Source organism: Cervus canadensis, chromosome 6 (assembly GCF_019320065.1).
Source record: "Cervus canadensis isolate Bull #8, Minnesota chromosome 6, ASM1932006v1, whole genome shotgun sequence".
NCBI lineage: Eukaryota > Metazoa > Chordata > Mammalia > Artiodactyla > Cervidae > Cervus > Cervus canadensis.
Genome location: NC_057391.1, coordinates 68,634,744 through 68,653,591, shown reverse-complemented (window position 1 = coordinate 68,653,591; position 18,848 = coordinate 68,634,744). Strand labels below are relative to the sequence as shown.

General features: G+C 43.2%; 1 protein-coding gene across 1 annotated transcript in view; it reads right to left on the bottom strand.

Moving 5' to 3' along the window:
* PRKCH (protein kinase C eta) overlaps nt 1-18,848 on the bottom strand; it is a 260,686-nt gene that overhangs the window by 112,737 nt on the left and 129,101 nt on the right. The window contains exons 4-9 of the mRNA XM_043472241.1: nt 16,249-16,283; nt 14,303-14,391; nt 12,669-12,798; nt 9,579-9,706; nt 6,162-6,305; nt 5,811-5,984 (exon numbers count right to left, since the gene is read on the bottom strand). Of these exons, the coding sequence (XP_043328176.1) occupies nt 5,811-5,984; nt 6,162-6,305; nt 9,579-9,706; nt 12,669-12,798; nt 14,303-14,391; nt 16,249-16,283 (700 nt within the window). The remainder of the gene's footprint in view (nt 1-5,810; nt 5,985-6,161; nt 6,306-9,578; nt 9,707-12,668; nt 12,799-14,302; nt 14,392-16,248; nt 16,284-18,848) is intronic.

The window sequence follows — 18,848 nt, the reverse complement described above, 5'->3', positions numbered from 1 at the left end:
ATCTGAGGCAATAATTCACGGGCCCATAATTCTAGGGAGTAAACTTGACAAATTATCTAATATTTGAAATTTGCTTATCTTTTTGTTTTGACCAAGAACAAAAAGTGCTCCCAAATCCCTACTTTGTGAGTGTTTACTGTCACCATCATGCAGGGTCTGTGCTGCCCCTGGGAGTCCTGGGACATGTTTTGGTGTGGGGAAGGAGGCAGTCATCACAACACCCAGTTGGTTCACTTTTGAACCATGTCATGCATGTGGCAAGAGTGTGTCTGCATTCTCGCCTTTGGTCCTCACAGCAATCCTGCTTTCATCTCCACCAGGAGAACTCTGAGGCTCAAAGGAATTTTAAGGGAGTTGCAAGCCATTTAGACAGAGGAAAACAGAGCTGGAAGAACTCAGCTTCCTTTCCCAAGGGCAAGGCTGCTGCCATATCAACAGGTTGGAGGGGAGCCAGTGGAGACAGGAGGGGCTTAAGCAGATGCTGAATCAACAACCTCAATGTTGTACAAGATACCAAGTGGACGGAGCCGGACTCCAGAGTCAGCCTGACCCAGAGATGAACCTTGTTTCCACCATCCAGCTCAAGGGAGCCTTAGCAAGTTGCTCCCTTTCTCCTGGGCCTCAGAGACACTCATTCCGCAGGCCTGGACAGTGAGAGAAGTGCTGTTTCCACCAGCATCTTCACAATGAAGTGACACATTGCAAATGCTGGGGAGTGGCTCCCACGCCTCACCTCGGGTCCCTTCTAAATTCTGCAGGGGTGACTGTTACAGTTTGGCATGACACAGTGATCAGCATCTTCTTTTAGATGTCAGGGCCTGCCAAACCCAGTTGCTGAAAAGTAGTCATTTACCTGCTGTAATTTCTCATAGTAACCGGCATTTTCTGTTCTTCATATTTAGTTTTTCAATAGCAAATGGAGATAGTGACTGAGGACTTCTGACAGATGGACTGATGCAGAGAGCAAATAACATGCATATGTAGAGTCTGATACCTTGCAAATCTGAGAGATGGCTTAAACTATAGCAACATGAAAATTGCATATCTTTATCTCAGCATAAGAAAAATGCACTTGATTCTTTTAACCTGTTCCTACCACTTTATCATCTAGACTTAGGGGAGGGGAAAATTACTTTTATCCTTTGCTTTGGAGACATCTACAGCAACACACAAATTTTAAACCCCAAAGTCAGCTCCTCTCTGGTGCAGAAATAAAAATCACCTTGTGGTAACGACTGCCACCTTGTGGCCATATATGAAACTGTCACTAAAAATAGATGGCCAATGTTAAAGGCTTCACTGGCTGTAGTCCATAGCGTCACAAATAGTCAACACACGACTGAACATGTATTATACACACATACATCAGCTGAACACTGTGGAAATCACATGAAGACACTGATATCTGGGGATATTTTATAGTTCACATTTTCCTGGAAAGTTCTGCATGGTATATTGTATATTTACAGGCCTTCCAATCTGTTTCAGGTTAATTTATTTTCTACTACAACACCAGCTAATTGTTCGTAAGAACTTAGACTGCTTCTATGGAGTCATGGGGATTTCCTTGGGTAGGTAAAAGTCCCCTGGAGTTGGGCAGGAGACACTTCTTTATTTGTTCATTAGAATAACTTTAAGTGGCCACTGCATGACCATGTCAGTCAGCTGTCTGACTCAAAGATGATCACCAGTTAATATTGTCCAACCCAACATCACAGCAAACTATCTGCTCTTTGGTGCGGCCCTGAATGTAGTCCTGCCCAGCTCATGAAATGAGGAGGAGCTGAGCTTGACGCCCAGGTGGACAACCAGCGCCACCCACCAGTCTTACCTTCCTCACAAGGGTGTTCTCAAACCCAGAACCGTCACCCCACTTTTCTCTGAGAAAACAGCTAGATGAGGACCAGCAAAAGATTTAGGTGGACAAAGTACACGGTGTGGGAAATAATGCTTTGAGGTTACTCCGGGTAGCAATGGAGGATGGGCAGAACCGAGCTCTGACGGAACGATGGACCCAGAAATGGGAAGCAGAGAATCGGGGGCATGGTGGCAGGGGCAGCATGGGCTCCAGGACTCCTGCAGCCACTGAGGACTCTGAGGAAGAGGGTGTGGCCTCCAGGGGCCCAGACTATGAGAGGCAAGAGGAAGGAGCACAAGGGAAACTGCAGCCCAGGAAGCTATTGGTTGGACCCCGAGGCGCTTCGACATCACGGGAGTGCACGCCATGCGTCCCTTTTCACCTGTCCTCCTGTCTCCTGGCTTCCCTGCTCCATCCATCTCCATGCTGCACGGGTGCCTCTGCCAACACAAGGGGCCCTTACACACATGTGACGCTCAGCCTCACTTACTGTTGGAGAACTGCCAGTTAGAACTCCAAAGTCACCTTTAAAAAAAAATCTCTCCAGCCATCAAAATGATAGGCAGCATCATGACAGGAGAGGAGGGGAAACGAGCCTTCTCACATGTGGTTTGGGAGTGTGAATTTAGAAATACGGCCAGCAAGTGGAAAGAGCCTGGGCTCAGCAGACAGACTGCCTGGCTTTAAAACATCTGCCACTTGGAAGCTAAATTGCTTCCTGCCTCAGTTTGCTCATCTGTAAAATGGGAGTGATGCTAACAGAACTTACTTCACAGGATTACCAAAAAGACTGATAACACACATAAGGCACTTAGAACAGTGCCTGGTATATAAGTGATAAAGTCTTAGCTATTTCCAGCCATGACAGGGGAGAAGGCCCACTAGACTCCATCAGAATCATAAATCCATCCATTTCTGACCAAGCAATACCACTTCCAACAGTGTCCCCATATAGAAATCATAGCACAGGTACATAAAGATAAAAGTACAAGGGACTCATTGCAAATTTGATTGAAATAAAAGTTAAGTATAACCTAAGTATATACCAATGGGAACTAGGTTAAATAATTTGTATTATGTTCTTAAAATGGAATAATATGCAGCCATTATAAATGAGGCAGTCAGGTATATACAAATATGAGACAATCTCAAGATACATTATGTTTTTTTCAGACAAATAAGGTGAATGGGGATGCAATGTACAATGTGGTGACTATAATTAATGATATAGTATTGAATATATGAAAGTTGTTGAAAGTATTTCTTAAAGGTTCTCAACACAAGAAAAAAATTCTGTAACTAAGTGTGCTGATAGATGCTAATTGGACTTAGTTGTGGTGCTCATTTTACTACACATGCAAATATAAAATCATTCTTTGTACACCTAAAACGATGTTAAATGTCAATTATATTTCATTTTTTTATATGCAAATTTTTAAAAAGTATAAATTTTGCAAGATGTGTTACAGAGATTTATTCTCTTAATAAAACCATTTTGGATTTTTTCCTTAAGAAGACAGGGGTGGGGGGACTTCCCTAGTGGTCCAGTGGTTAAGAATCTGTCTTCCAATGCAGGTGACACAGGTTTGATCCCCGGTCGGGGAACTAAGGTCCCACACACTTCGGGGCAACCAAGCCTGAGCGTCACAACTACTCAGCACACGTGCCTCTGCTAGAGAGAAGCCCCCGTGTGGGAATGCAGAGTCTGTGTGCCACAGCTAAGACCCAAGACAGCCAAACATAAATAAATGTTTTTAAAAAGGAGGGTGCAAAATGGTATGCCAATATATACCACCATTTATGTTTTTTTTAAAAAAAACTAAATACAGATGCATATATGTTGTGTGTATGTATGCTTTTGTGTACAAACAATTCTCTGAAAGGCTATACATGAAACTACTAGTTTCAATCAAAGAAAGGAGATGAATACTTGAAGAAGGCTTATCTTACCCACTGCACAAAAAAAAATTTGCTTTTTTATGGTATAAAATTGCAGTCTGGTATGTCATTCTTCTGCTTAAATGTCTTTCATTCATTTTTAGGGCTAAAATACAAGCCCTTTTAACAGAGCCTTCAAGGCTCTCACAGCCTGGTCCTGGTCTGGTCCACTTCTGCAGTCGCAGTTCTCACTAGGCCCCTTCTCAACCTCACATTTTACGCTTGTGGGCTTTATGCACCCTTCTTGTTCCTGTTTACTGGTGGTGGTTTAGTCGCTAAGTCGTGCCCGACTCTTGCGACCACATGGACTGTAGCCCTCCAGGCTCCTCTGTCCATGAGATTTTCCAGGAAAGAATTCTGGAGTGGGTTGCCATTTTCTTCTCTAGGGGATCTTCCTGACCCAGGGACCGAACCTGCATCTCCTGTTTAGGAGGCGGTTTACTGACTGAGCTACCACGGAAGACCTGTTTACTGGTAGACCCACCCGGAGCTGTTCACCCTGTACAACATACTCCCTTTCACTCTCTCTGCCTGATTAATTCTAACCGGTCCTTCTGGTCCCAGTGTAGCTGTCACTTTCCCTAGAAATGCCTTGCAGCATCCCTAGACCAGGTGTGATGCCCCCATCCCACTCCTCCCAAGGCCTTTACATCCCTGATGGTGGCAGAGACAAGGGACGTGTCCTGAACTCTCTTTCAGAATGCCTTTGACAAGCAAGAAGATTGGGAAATAACTGTCAGACCCTCCCGATGCCTTCATAGGAGCCCTCTCCCCTCTCCATTGACAGCAGAAGCCCAGCCCGAGCCCAGTCTAAGTGGGCTGCAGAATGCCCCACCTCAGGGATGAGTCAAGGTGGATGGGAGCCCACTGTGACAAAGCAGCTTATCTCGGCTAGATCTTCGCTCTTCCAGCCTCCTCTGCAATTCAGGATGAGCCTACAACTCAAGCCTAGGAAAGCTTTTTCTACCCCTGATAAGAGGAAAGTGCATGAAGCCCTTCTGCCTCTCTTCCCGGTGCTTCCTGCGTTAGATGCTGTCATGTGACGTGTGATGGCTAGGGCTGTGATATAGGGTGAGTACCTTGAGACCTCAAGAGGAAGAGATGCCTAATGACACTAACCATCTCATACAATCCTAATAGTGCTATCATCAGACTTCTCAAGAAAAAAGTCTCTACTATGAACTAAACTCATCCTCTCTGTTTATTGTATAAACCATTATCAGTCATATATTCTGTTAACTGCAGCCAAAAGCATTCCTGCTAATTGCACCCCATGATGAAAGTGAAGTCGCTCAGTCGTGTCCGACTCTTTGCAACCCCATGGACTGTAGCCTACCAGGCTCCACCATCCATGGGATTTTCCAGGCAAGAGTACTGGAGTGGGTTGCCATTTCCTCCTCCAGGGGATCTTCCTAACCCAGGGATTGAACCCAGGTCTCCTGCATTGCAGGCAGATGCTTTACTCTCTGAGCCACCAGGGAAGTTCCCACCCCATGATGGGGTAGACAGAATCCCAGGATCAGTCCACAGAATCAAGCAAAGGGTCCTTGATTGAGGCCAGGAGCAAGGCCTCGGGACATTACAAATCAAGATGCCCTCTTTGGGCCTATCCTGGTCTGAACTCTTTTTCCCCAGGTCAGAAACAGTTTAGCATTTAGCAATGAAGCCAAGGTCACAGTCACCAGGATAAGCAGCCCATGATGTTTACTGTCTTCTTGGACTTCTGTAACCTTCACTCTGCTAGAGAAGACTTATATACAAAGACATTTTCAATCTTAGGACACACAACCCTCAAAGTGATCCTTCTCCAGGACAGCATGAAAGGAAGTGGTTAGTTCATTGGTTCTGGTCATCAGAAGTCACTGGGTACTTCAAATGACCCTATCTTGGGAGTCTCCAACCCCCAAAGTTTCTGATCACTTTATGAAACCTTCACTTTATGAAATTCAACATATTGCAGTCTCAACTTTTGAAGACAGGAGGCCATGGGATGGTGACTGGGAGTCATACTTACAGGGGTCTGAAAGCAGCAGAACAACTGAGTGAGGAAGGGGTGATTGCGGGCCAGGGACAGGATCCTTTTCTCGGTCATGGTGCACTCCACGTCATCGTCCTGCAGGATCACGTCCTTCTTTAGCACCTTCACGGCATAGAGGTCTCCTGTTTCTTTTATTCTTGCAAGCATCACCTATGGCAAAGCAGAAGGAAGGAGCGTGAGCAGGAGAGCTCCTGCAGCTCTCAGGGTATGGCCTCGTCTGGGGCAGAAGGCAGACGGGAAACAGGCACGTGGGTACGTCCCTGCACATACAAACAACCTCCATGGAGCAGGCTTCCTTTAACCCAGACAGCTGAAGCTAAGACTCACCTTCCCAAAGCTGCCCTTCCCCAACACTCGGATGAACTCAAAGTTGTCGATCCCAAGTCGGTTGGAGGAATTTACCCCAATGCCATTTCCTTCTTTGGTGCTCTCCTTTCCCTGTCGTCTTAGGGTTGATCTAGAAACAAGCTTCTGCAAAGAAGAGATACAGGGAGTCAGAAATCCCCGTGGATTTACAGTTACAGATGGAGAAGACCTTACTTGCAGCTTCACCCCTCAATATAGCTCATGGGGAGCGATTAATACAGCTTGACATGTGTTCAGGTTCTGCCATTCAAAGCTGCTTCAGCATAAACTCCTGATCTGTGCTTACTGTATTTGGGTAAGAATCATTTAAAAATATATCTAAGCCACCGAGTTTCAGTTTGTGCTCAAATGACAGTATATAGAAACACTGTCTCAGCCTGGTCCACCCAGTTGCTTTCTACAGGTGACCACATTCTAAGAGCGCCATCTGGTGTCCATGTCCTACAAGTAGCAGATTTCACAACTGCTCAGAAAATCAAAATGAGAACAAAAGAAGCAACGTTATAATATACATTTTAAATTATAGAAGAGAAATGAAAATTAATGTAAACATTGGAACAATGAGCAAATATATGAAGGATAATATTGAAATTACCTATAATCTCATCAACAAAAAATAAAAACAATATACACACATCTATCTTTATGCTTGATTAATTTTTAAAAAGACAATGAAATCATTGTTTCATAACATTAATTTTAATTTAACGTTTTTCATGCTATTATCATACTAACATATTATGTTAATTGCATGCTATTAACCTATTATCCACAGTTCTAAATGTCCTTCAAGAACATGAGTTTTAAAAAGCTGTCCAATAATCCATTTTATGGATATATTGCAATTGATTCAATAATTCCCCCGATACTGGACATACAGATTATCCCCCGTTTTTCTCTATATAGATAACACTCAGTGATCGTACTTGCACGCAAATCGTCCTATCACAGTGATAAGGAGTCTGGGCTCTCGAGCAGGCTGCCTGGGTTCAAATCACAGCTCTGCAACCCAACCCTGTGACCGTGGACCAGTCACCCACCTCTCTGTGCTTCAGTTCCCCTCCTAACAAAGGGGATGTTACAGCAGCTGCCACATGGATCACTATGAGGAGTAAATGAATAACTGCACCTAAAGCTCTTAGACCAGTGCCTGGCACATTCAATAAACCTAAGCTGTATTGTCATCATTATCAGCAAGATCATCTTTAGCATCATCTATTCAGATAACTTTCCGAAAAGGGAACTCTTTGAACCAAGGATTTAAGTTTGAAGACTTGGGATGCATGCTCAACTAGCCCTCCAGAAAGGTTAACCGCCAATACAATGAGAGCTCCTAGCTCACCAGGTGGAACCAGAGGTGGGTGTGAACTCTTCGGGGAGTTCTCCAGCCCCATCCTGCAGAGGACGCTACCTACAGACATGGCGACGGTGCAGATGTCCATCTTGGGATATTTATAAGACAAGCAGACCAGAAGAGACAAGAGACCAGAAGTCTAACATCTTGGAGCATTTGACCTATTAAAAAAACAGCTAATTTGGAACAACTTCTAAGCAATGTTTGCAGTAAATAGCTGGGCAATAGCCTGAAACTGCAAGGACTGTACTTACTCAACCACGTGAAACAGTGATTGAAGATAAAAAATGGATCATTTTTAAAAAATCCAATTGTTTTAATAGTTTTTCCTCATAAATTTTTCAAAGACAGAAAAATTTTACCAGCTTGAATTTCACTTCCTCCACCTAAATCTTTCCCCTGGTTGGGCTGGCCCTAGCCAAAAAACTTAAAGCCAGTATTTCTCAATCTTTTTTTTCCTTTTAACCCATTCTTCTCTTTTGAGAGACTAAAGACGTCTCTCTTTAGTGATGAACTGTCAGATAATAGATAATTTGGGTTTTCTCACTATTAAGTGTCAGAACATTAAAGACACTTGATTCAAATGGCATATGACCCTGCCCATTCCTGGAGGTTGTGCTGCATGGCTCAGCTCATTCCCACGGAGTTTCAGAAGCTCTGGGGCAGGCTGAAAGCCTTAACCTGACAATCTTCAGGCACTGCTGTCTGCGAGCATGCATGCTAAATCACTTCAGTCATGTCTGACTCTGTGCAACCCTAAGGACTGTAGCCCGTTAGACTCCTCTGTCCGTGGGATTCTCCAAGCCAGAATATTGGAGTGGGTTGCCATGCCCTCCTCCAGGGGAGCTTCCCAACCCAGGGATTGAACCTGCGTCTCTTACAACTCCTGCAGTAGGAGGTGGGTTCTTTAACACCAGCACTACCTGGGCTTCCTTGGTAGCTCAGATGGTAAAGAATCCACCTCCTAATGCAGGAGACAATCCCTGGGTCAGGAAGATTCCCCAGAGAAAGGAATGGCAACCCACACCAGTATTCTTGCCTGGGAAATCCCGTGGACAGAGGTGCCTGGTGTGCTACAGTCCAGGGGGCTGCAAAGAGCTGGACACGACTGAGCCACTTTCACTTTACTTTTCCTCAAATCAAGAAATACAGTGTCAGTCCAAGGCCCCGATCTACCAGGTGGGGCCCTCCACCTGGTAGAGGTGGTTAGTGAAAAAAGAGGAAACGGGATGGTTAGTGATGACATTTTTTGGACAACCAAGCACCTGCCAGTGATTGCACTTTTCTTCTTAAGTATCCAAAAATAGTTGCCAGTTCAGTCTAGAATTTTCCTGAACCAGACATCAAGCTACACATTTTAGAAGCCAAGCCATAGCCGTGGATCTTTCCCCAGCTCTCGGCAGACCCCAACTAGCAAGGCAGCAGAAGGATGCGGCTGAAGCTCTAATGGACCAGGGGAGGGTATGGGTCACTCAGGGAAGGGAGAAGACAAAACGGACACAGCAACAGACCCGCTCCACCCACCCCCCGAGAGCCAAGAGGAAGGAACTCCTGTCTGTGGCTGGACCAGAGATAAATTCACGGTCCATAAACAAAACCTTCACACTGGATTCCAGGGCTGTGGAGAATGCCAGCTCTTCAAGTTCAATGCCTTCAGAGAGGAGGAAGCAGAGGCCCACAGTTACTGGTCAACTGTACACCCAGGGACCCCACCAAGAGTAGAACCCAGGCCCCTGGATTCCAGGCTTTTCACCAGACCACAATGACAGGAAGCTGATTTACCAAAAAAAAAAAAAAAAAAATCCTTTTTCTGCTTATTGCAATATCTGCACACTCACTATGTGTTGTTACATAACTGAATATAGAGTCTTATTTGCAGAAGAAAATGTTCTTTAAAAATGCAGTAAATCTATTTACCGTATTTGCTGAGACTAGGACTTGGATTACGCCACACACGATATGAGGACTCACCACATCTGGGAACGATGTCCAGATTACAATATGTGAAATCAGTAAAGGCTCACCGAGGTTGGAGAAATATTTCCGGGTTGGAGGCCCATTCCCGCCAGAGTCTTGGCCAGCTCCACTGCGTTTACCCCACAGTTTGGGGCCACGTTCGCCTGACATCGAATGTGTACGTTCATTTTACATACTGGAGGGAAGAGGAGAGAGGAATCCACATTCAGAAAAGAGCCACGTCAACATGAGATGCGAAACAGAACCGTGATAACCTGAAAGACTGTGACGGGGCAACTGCACGGGCTGAACAATTCCATCTTCTCTTAAAATTCAACCGACACAAATAATGATCCCTGACGGGAGCCTGGTGGGCTGCCGTCTATGGGGGTCGCGCAGAGTCGGACACGACTGAAGCGACTTAGCAGCAGCGGCAGAGTGTAAGTAAATCCCTGACTTTCTCTATTTCTGTTTTGTGCAGAAGCAGAAAGCCTAGCATACTGAAGAATAAGAAATTTCAAATACCTTTTTTTTTTTTTTCACCACAACTTGATGAAAGACATTCAACTATGTTACATTTTAGCTGTCATCACTGATTTCCCAGCATGATTCAACACAGATTAAAATGCTCATCACAGGGATAGCTCAGTCAACTAAGTAACAAGGACACATGCCAAGTGACTTTATACTCTTCTTGTACCTCTCCAAAAAAAGTAGCAATCGCAAAGCCATGTGTAGATGGCTGTTTAAACAGTGAAATGGTGAGTCTGAGAGAAAAACCTCTAAGTACAGCCTTCTTTCTGAGCACTGTCTTTGGGTGGCCCTCACAGCTCAGAAGGCGGCATCCTGTGTGGCTGCATTTCTCAGGGCTTGCAGCCTGTGGCTTCATGGGTGACGAAAAGCAACTGTTTTAAAGGTCAAAGTAAGTGGCGGTTGGAAGAGCAGACCGAAGCGAAGCGAAGCTCCTGGCGCACAGGAAGCTGACTTGGGATGATGAAAGCCCTGAGGTTTAATCAGGACAAGGTTCTGATATGGTTTCTTGACCTGGCCCTGCGGAGGGGAGGCAGGAATGAAGCAGCATGATATGTGTTTGGGGTGCGTCAGCCCATCTTTGGAAGGATGCACAGATCCAGATTTTGTGGGGGCTGAATTTATGCAATTTAGGGTTGCCTTCTTTGAGAAGAAGAGCTCTCTGGGGCTTCCCTGGTGGCTCAGTAGTTGGGAATCCGCCTGCCAGTGCAGGAGACACTGGTTCGATCCTTGGTCCGGGAAGATCCCACATGCTGTGTGGGGCAGCTAAGCTGGCGTGCCACAACTGTTGAGTCTGTGCTCTAAGGCCCGGGAGCCGCAGCTACTTGAAGCCCGCACACCCTGGAGTCCATTCTCCCCAACAAGAGAAGCCACCGCAATGAGAAGCCCGTGTATCACAACTACAGAGCAGTCCCTGCTCCCTGCAACTAGAGAAAAGCCCATGTACAGCAACAGAGACCCAGCGCAGTCAAAAATAAATAAATAAAATCATTTAAAAAGAAAAAGAACACCCCATCAAGTAGAGACCGTGGAAGGTGCCTTGCAAGGGAGGGGCTCTGAGGCTTAAGCTTTATTAGCTTCATAGCACATCTTCCTCTCAGGAAGGCTGGTACAGACACATACAAGCCAGTAGTGGCTTTTCTAAAGCACCACGTGACCATAAAAGCAAAAATTATAAGAGCCGGAACGCTGTAGGTGTGCTACCCTCAGCACCACCAGGCACAAGAACCATGCAGATGAGCCCCACCCATGGCTCTGTACAGAGCATACAAGAGCAGAAAGTGACTTTCACCCTAGAAAGGGACACCACCCAGCTAATGATCAAGCAGTGCCTAAAACAAAGCCATATGGGCACTGTCTGCTATTTTGGTCAAAAAAGAATTTATTTCACGTATCTATGAAAAAAGAATCCTTGTGACCCCCATGGACGGTAGCCCTCGGGGCTCCTCTGTCCATGGGGATTCGCCAGCCAAGAATACTAGAGTGGGTTGCCATGTCCTCCTCCAGGGGATCTTCCCAACCCAGGGATGGAACCCAGGTCTCCTGCATTGCAGGTGGATTCTTTACCTTCTAAGCCACCAGGTAAGCCCACACACACAAAGAACACATGAACAAAGAATAATCAAATGGGGCTCTGGAGAAACAAAAGAATTGGCCTTTCTTAAAAACAAGGGACTAGCCCCTTTTTGGTAATAGAAGCAGGTTTGGTAAGTCCAGCCAGTGGAAGTTGCCCAGTTTTATTGACATGAACTCTGCCTTCCTCTGGTGACTTAGAACGTGTCTAAGGCTTTAAGCTGAACTCCACATGTATTTCAGCAGGGGACAGTGCATCCCATGACAGCCAGACTGTTACAGAAACACTCAGTGAGAGATGACTCCAGGTCAATAGCCTCTCAACTCCTAACAGGACAGGGATCAGCCCCCACACTTCCCAACCCTTTGCTAAGGCAAAAGCTCAAAACCCAGGCTTCCTTGGGCATAGCTGTTGAAGTGCAAGCCCGCGTGGGGTCAAAGCTGAAGAGTCCGTCATTCCGCCTACCCTCTGATCTCTACCAAGCTCTTTGACAAGACACAGGGCAGCTCCAGCTATGCCTCTGGAACTCAATTTCTGCTTATTTCTGGTGAGGTCATCAGACCACCTCTCTTACCAGTTCTTTACCCATAACCCAACCTTCTCTGCTGACCACCTCACCTCCTACTAGCTTCCATTTCTGACCAGATGCCATTTTTTCCTCTTTCATATACCTACTGAAATACACAAGGACTAGCCTGTACTCAGCACTAAACAGAGGATGGCCAGTAGGCTAGCTAACCAGATGGGACATTTAATTTAGCAACTGTGTAAACATGCTGTAGCTGGGAAATCTGTGGATCAGATTTCTCTACATGCCTGACAAGGGGTACATTCGATCTAGAGTCTCTCTACATGCCTGACAAGGGGTACATTCGATCTAGAGTCTCTCTACATGCCTGACAAGGGGTTCATTCGATCTAGAATCACAGAGATGTTTGTTTATAAAAGATCTGAAACCATGAGTTCTAGGTCAGATTCTGAACTGCAGAATTTGGAAAGCTCGCAGCAAGGTGTTCTCATGAGGAAGCGGGCAGCCCCCCCGCCAGCATCTCACTTTTACACTGAAGTCCTTGTCGCATTATACCCCAGAGCAGGGAGCCACAGTGGTCGCAGAACGTCGGCACCTTGTAGTTGTGGACGCTGAACTTGTGTGGGATGTTGATCCCAAACCTCTGCTCAGCAGTCTGTGAAAAGGAAACGGGAGGACGAGAGCTGCAATGTCACACGTTCCGCGAAAACCGTAACGGGAGCCCACCAAATCAAAGCCCGCTGTAACTCCTGAGGTGGGTGCCTCATTACTGCTCAGCAGCAACGAATTACCCCGGCCTGACAATGCAGATTGAGCACGTGTTCTAGGGAACAAGACCGGACAGAAACATGTGGTACCCAAGATTGTTCTCCATCTTGGGGGATTAAAAGAAATTTGAATTTCCATTTCATCTTTTATATTCAAGCTGTGTGTCTCTCCCTACCAATCCCCTGACACTTATGTCTATTTCCTAGCACCTGTGAACTTCAGGATTAAACAAGCCTTTTGTAGACTATATACACTTACTATCATCACAAGTTCTTCCAAAAAGCGATTATATCATAAGGACAGGGCAGAAGGTGGTACCCAGAGGACATGGAACCACCTAAGGAATTCATTCCAAAGTGACATTCAAGTGGTGATCTTATTCCGCCCTTCCAGCCTCTGCCTGTCTTTGCATTTTGGTATCTCAGTGCAAAGATTCTGCTTTCATGTCAGGTACAATCACTTCTTGGATCAGGTGTAATCTCACAAACTATTTTCAGCAAATAATTAGATTAGGCATATGCTCTATAGTCTACATCAAATTTAAAGCGATAACAACAGAGCCACGCATAACAAGGAGTGGGTTATATTACTCCTCTTGAAACCTTTCTGGCCTCTTTCTCAAAGGAAAGAACACACGCCTCTATGTGTACTCCATAGCAATCCTGGGCGTACACTGTAAAGGACCATCAATTCAGAGCCAGACTCTTCAGTGCACTTGTGAATTTACCACTAACTGTTGGTAATACTTCACCTGCCTTCTACCTTCAGAATTTACACTGTTATACCCACCTCAGCTGGACGCAAAATGGCAAGAGTGAAGTTCAAGAATTTATGTATAAATAAACATCCTCCTTGAAATTCCTTGAGAGGCTGGAAGGAGCCAACAGTCACTTTGTTTAGGGAGTGCAATTTACAGTTAACATATTTATCACATCAGTTGTATCTTGCAGTATTGATCCTATTTTAAGATATAGGCTGAGAGAGAAGCTAGCTAGCAGAGGGTGGATTCTACATTCAAATACCAGTCATCCAATGCCAAACTCAGTGAACTTCTCACAATTCCAAATCTCTCTTCATATTAGAAGAACTGATCCCTAGAGCTTTTACCCAGCTGATCACTAATGGAATTATCTTAAGGACAGGTTAAGCTAAGCAAGTATAGAAACACAATGCCATAATATAAAAAGGAGAGACATTTCAATTCTGATACCATTGTTGGCTTCAAAGAGTATGGAAGGGAAGTGGGGGGCGCAGCAAAGAGGGACAGAGGGAGAGAGAGAAAGAGAGAGACAGAGGCGGAGAGGGAGAGAAAAGGAAGGAGGGAGGGAGAGAGGAGAGAGAGAATGTGCACACATAAGCATGTGTAGACATTCAGCAAACTGCTATCTTACCTTTGAATCCACTTTGTTAATATTGTTTTGGCAAGTGCAGGCTGTAACAATTAGATGATGGCAGCGCTTGTGGACGACACAGGTGCACACTAGGGAATCAAATCCAGCAGTTATACATTTATCAGAGGCTGACAGCCTAGCCTGTTTCAGTAGAGCAATAAGGGCTGCACATGCCAACATGGCCTGATTTAGATGCTGGGCTCACGGGAAGCCTGTGCTCCCGTCCTTCCTATATTCCTTACCCTCACCCTAACTCAGGCCTTTGCTGAAGCTCACGCTATTCATACTCGTGTCTGGAACCAACGTCACCATTCCTGGCTTTAATCCTTCCTGAGCCCACCTCCAGAGGAATCATCTCACAGTATGATGCTGGTATCCTCAGCCCCAGGATCTAAAGCACTCATTCGTGTCTCACTATCAGTCAGAACAGAGCTGAAGTTTTCCAGGTGAGTTTCAGGCTCTCTCAAGCCCACCCGAGACTCACTTGTCACATTTCTTCTCTGAAGGTTTTTTGTCCCATTAAAAAACTAGACTAGTTGCTCTTCCTGGAGTAAGTCTTCACCCTCCTCCACACACTGTCCATGTCCTTCTCAATTCCTAGGATATCTTCCTTTCCTATCACTTGACTAAATCAAATTTATAATAGGACACAACTTTTAATAATGTTTCTTTCATGGAAACTCACTCCCCATGGCTTCCCTTCTAGACTGAAACTCTCTTCCTCCTCTGATCTCCTAAACTTTTAGCTGGCCTCCCTCATTTAAATTGTTCCATATATGGCCTCCAGTGTACTCAGGATTCCCAGCCAGCATGATGACTTGAACAAAGTAGGCATTCATTAAGTATTTGCAGAACGACTCAATCAATTGTTTGAATAGCTAAAACTTTATAAATAACTTTTTCTTCATTTTCATTTCGATAACTAACAGAGTGTAGATAGAGTCCAATTTCCATTAAAAAGCAATGAAGCAATATAAAAATACACATCATTTTTAAGATCTTTCAAGAACATACGAAAGTTTCCAGGATTAAATACATAAAGACAGATGACAAGTCAGTAAACAGTACTATAATCTAAAACAAATCTAGCTTTCAGCAGATCGAATTCTCAGGAGAACCAAACTGAAAGTGCCCAGGGAGCTAACTGGTCTTTTTATATGAGGGAATCCTTCACATAGAAAAAATTTATATTCTGAGGCATTTGTGTTTTTCACAGTCGGCTTGGCTACAGGTTTATTAATTTTATTGATATTTTTGGAGAACTAGCTTTGGATTTAGTGGATTTTTTTTTATTGTTTCCCTAATTTAAATTTCACTGTTTCCCACTATTATTTATTTTCTACCGCTCATTTTAGGCTTAAGTTTCTCTCCTTTCTGAGATGGAAACTTACTGATTCTAGATCTTTCTTCTTTTGTAATCTGTACATTTAATGCTATAAATTTTCCTCTCAGCACTGCTTTCACTACTTCTCACAAACTTTGATAAACTGTATTTTCATTGAGTTTAAAATATTTTTAAATTTCCTTTTAAGTCTTCTTTGACCCAGGAGCCATTTAGAATATATTGCTTAATCTCCAAATACTTGGAAGTGTTTGAATTATCTTTGTGTTATTGATTTTCAGTTTAATTACACTGCTGTCTGCGAAGATACTTTTCAGGATTTCGATTCTTTTATATTTGTTATGGTTGGTTTTATAGCCTAGAATGTGATCTCTGTTGGTAAATTTTCCTAGGAAACTTATGAAGAATGTGTATTCTGCTGCTCTTAGATGGAGTATTCTATAAATGTCAATTTGATCAAGTTGTGATAATGCTGTTATGGGGTCTCATTTGACCTACAGAGAGTTATTTATCAAAATATTAATGGAATGTACCCTGTTTCTGCTTGGTATAATCACTTAACACAGGAACAAGATTAAATATACTTTCAAAAATGTTTTCTTACCTTGGCATTGATAGCCCTGTTTTCCAAATACACCCCTGGTTCAAGACAATACAGAAAAAAGTAACCATTAGTCAAACACTTCAGCAACAACTCCTATAATTACAGCACTTAAGGAAAACAAATTTCATCCTCTAGTCTTTTATAAAAAATAAAATTTCAGAGAAACAGCAGTGATGATGGCCTTTTTGAGTGTTTGTTACCGTGAGACAAAAAGGAAATTGACAAATTAGAATACTCCAAATCATAAAAACAGGTAAGTATTGCCAATTCTCATTCTACCAACCTCTGTGGCAATCCCCCTAGTCCTTAGTGAAAATAAGCCCTTCTCTGTGTGTGACTGAGCCTCAGGCTGAAGCGTCACTCTACCACCTAACTGAGCATTCTCGCTCACATAAAGATGTGCAGAAGGTGAAGTAAGCAGATGCAGATATACATACAGAGGTAAACAGGTGAGTCCAGTGGACCTGACTGACCTGAGGCATCTTTCCTCTTCTCTGTGCCCACATCACCCCAGAGTCCACAGGGGAGAAGTACAAGATGCCCATCACGCTCATAGCTCCCATCTCTGTCTCTCCCTAATACAGTCTCTGAGTGACAGTGATACAATTTTCACCCTCATTAATAAAGATCATTTTCCTAAGCCTGTAGGATGTGCTAGGCAATGAGCCAAGCAGCTAACATGTACTATCTCACTTAATCCTCACAAAGGCCATGTGAGGTAGCAGACATGATAGGATGACCTAGAGCACAGATCATAAAGTCAGATGGCCTGGATATGTGTTGGGGCAAGTTGTTAACTTCTGTCACTGATTCTTAATGTATAAAAGGCCCAATGATAACAGTACTTACTTTATAAGGTCATCATGAAGATAAAAAGAGTTAGTTGATAAAGACTTAGACCAGTGCCTGGCACTCTAGTGTACATAAAATTTACTATGTAAAAAAAATAAAATAATCATCTCTGTTTTGCAGATGAAGAGACACTGATGGGTTATATAACTTGTCCAGGTTCACATATCTAGTTGGTGATGAGAATGAATGCCAGGGTCTATATGCTTAATCATATATATATAAAACACATATACCACTATTATAAGTGTGTGTGTAGGGAAGGGGGAGGTAGGTGGGAGTTAAAGTTCCTTGGTAGAAAAAATTTAGTTAAATTATCAAGCAACTTTCCATTTAGAATGTTAGTTGAGATCACAAGTTCTCACCCAAAATGCCTACTAAACACCTGTAGTAGCCAGGTCATGTAAAGAAGAGAAGTTGAATGGTGTGACATGAAATAAACAGCAATGGACAGTCACTCTTCTGGTTGGGCAAACCCAGGGAGAGGTGTGTCTACAGCTAACTGGAGCATATAAAGAAGAGAAATGGGCTCAAAGTTGCCAGAGATGCTAATTTTTCTCATTTAAAAATGGAATAGGAATCTTTTCTTAAAGACTATAACTTTAGGCTTCATCATATCAACAACCAGTATAGGGCCTTTGGTTTAGACAAGACTCTCTTTTTTTTTATTTAACTTTTTAATGTGTACAAAGTTAGGGTCATTTCTTTTTTAAAATTTATCTTATTGAAGAATAGTTGATTTATGATGTTACATTAGTTGCTCGTGTACAGCAAAGTGATTCATTATACATAGGTTCTTTTTTAGGTTCCTTTCCATTATAGGTTATCAGAAGATATTGAATATAGTTCCTGGTATTATATAGTAGGTCCTTGTTGTTTTTCTATTTTATATATATATATGTGTGGATGTCTGTTAATCATGAATCCTTAATTTATCCCTGTCCCCTCCTTCCCCCTTTGATAACCATAAGCTTGTTTTCTATGTCTGTGAGTCTATTTATATTTTGTAACTAAGTTCCTCTGTGTCATTTTTTAGATTCCATGTATAAGTGATATCAAATGATATTGGTCTTTCTCTGTCTGACTTCATTTAGTAAATGAAGTTGGTTGAAAGGACACAGAAATAAGACTCACCTATGTTACCTACAAAACACTCACTTCAGATCTAAAGAAACACAGACTGAAAGCCAGGGGATAGAAAAAGGTATTCCATGTGAATGGAAATCAAAAGAAAGCTCAAATAGCAATATTTACATCAGACAAAATAGACTTTAGAATTAACACTGTTACAAGAGCTAAAGAAAGACACTACATAATGATCAAGGATCAATCCAAGAAGATGATGTAACAACTGTAAATATACATGCATCCAATATAGGGGCACCTCAATATATAAGGCAAATATTAACAATCATTAAAGGGAGAAATTGACACTAACACTATAATATTGAGTGACTTTAATACACTACTTACAGCAATGGACAGATCATCCAGACAGAAAATCAATAAGGAAACACAAGCCTTAAATAACATATCAGACCAGATGGATCTAATTAATATTTATCAAACACATCACCCAAAAGCAGAAGAATACACATTCTTTTCAAAGTGCATATGGAACATTCTACAGGATGCATTCTCCTAGATCACAGGCTAGGCCACAAAACAAGCCTCAATAATTTTAGAAAACTGAAATATCAAGTATCTTTCCAACCACAACACTATGAGATTAGAAATTAACTATAAGAAAA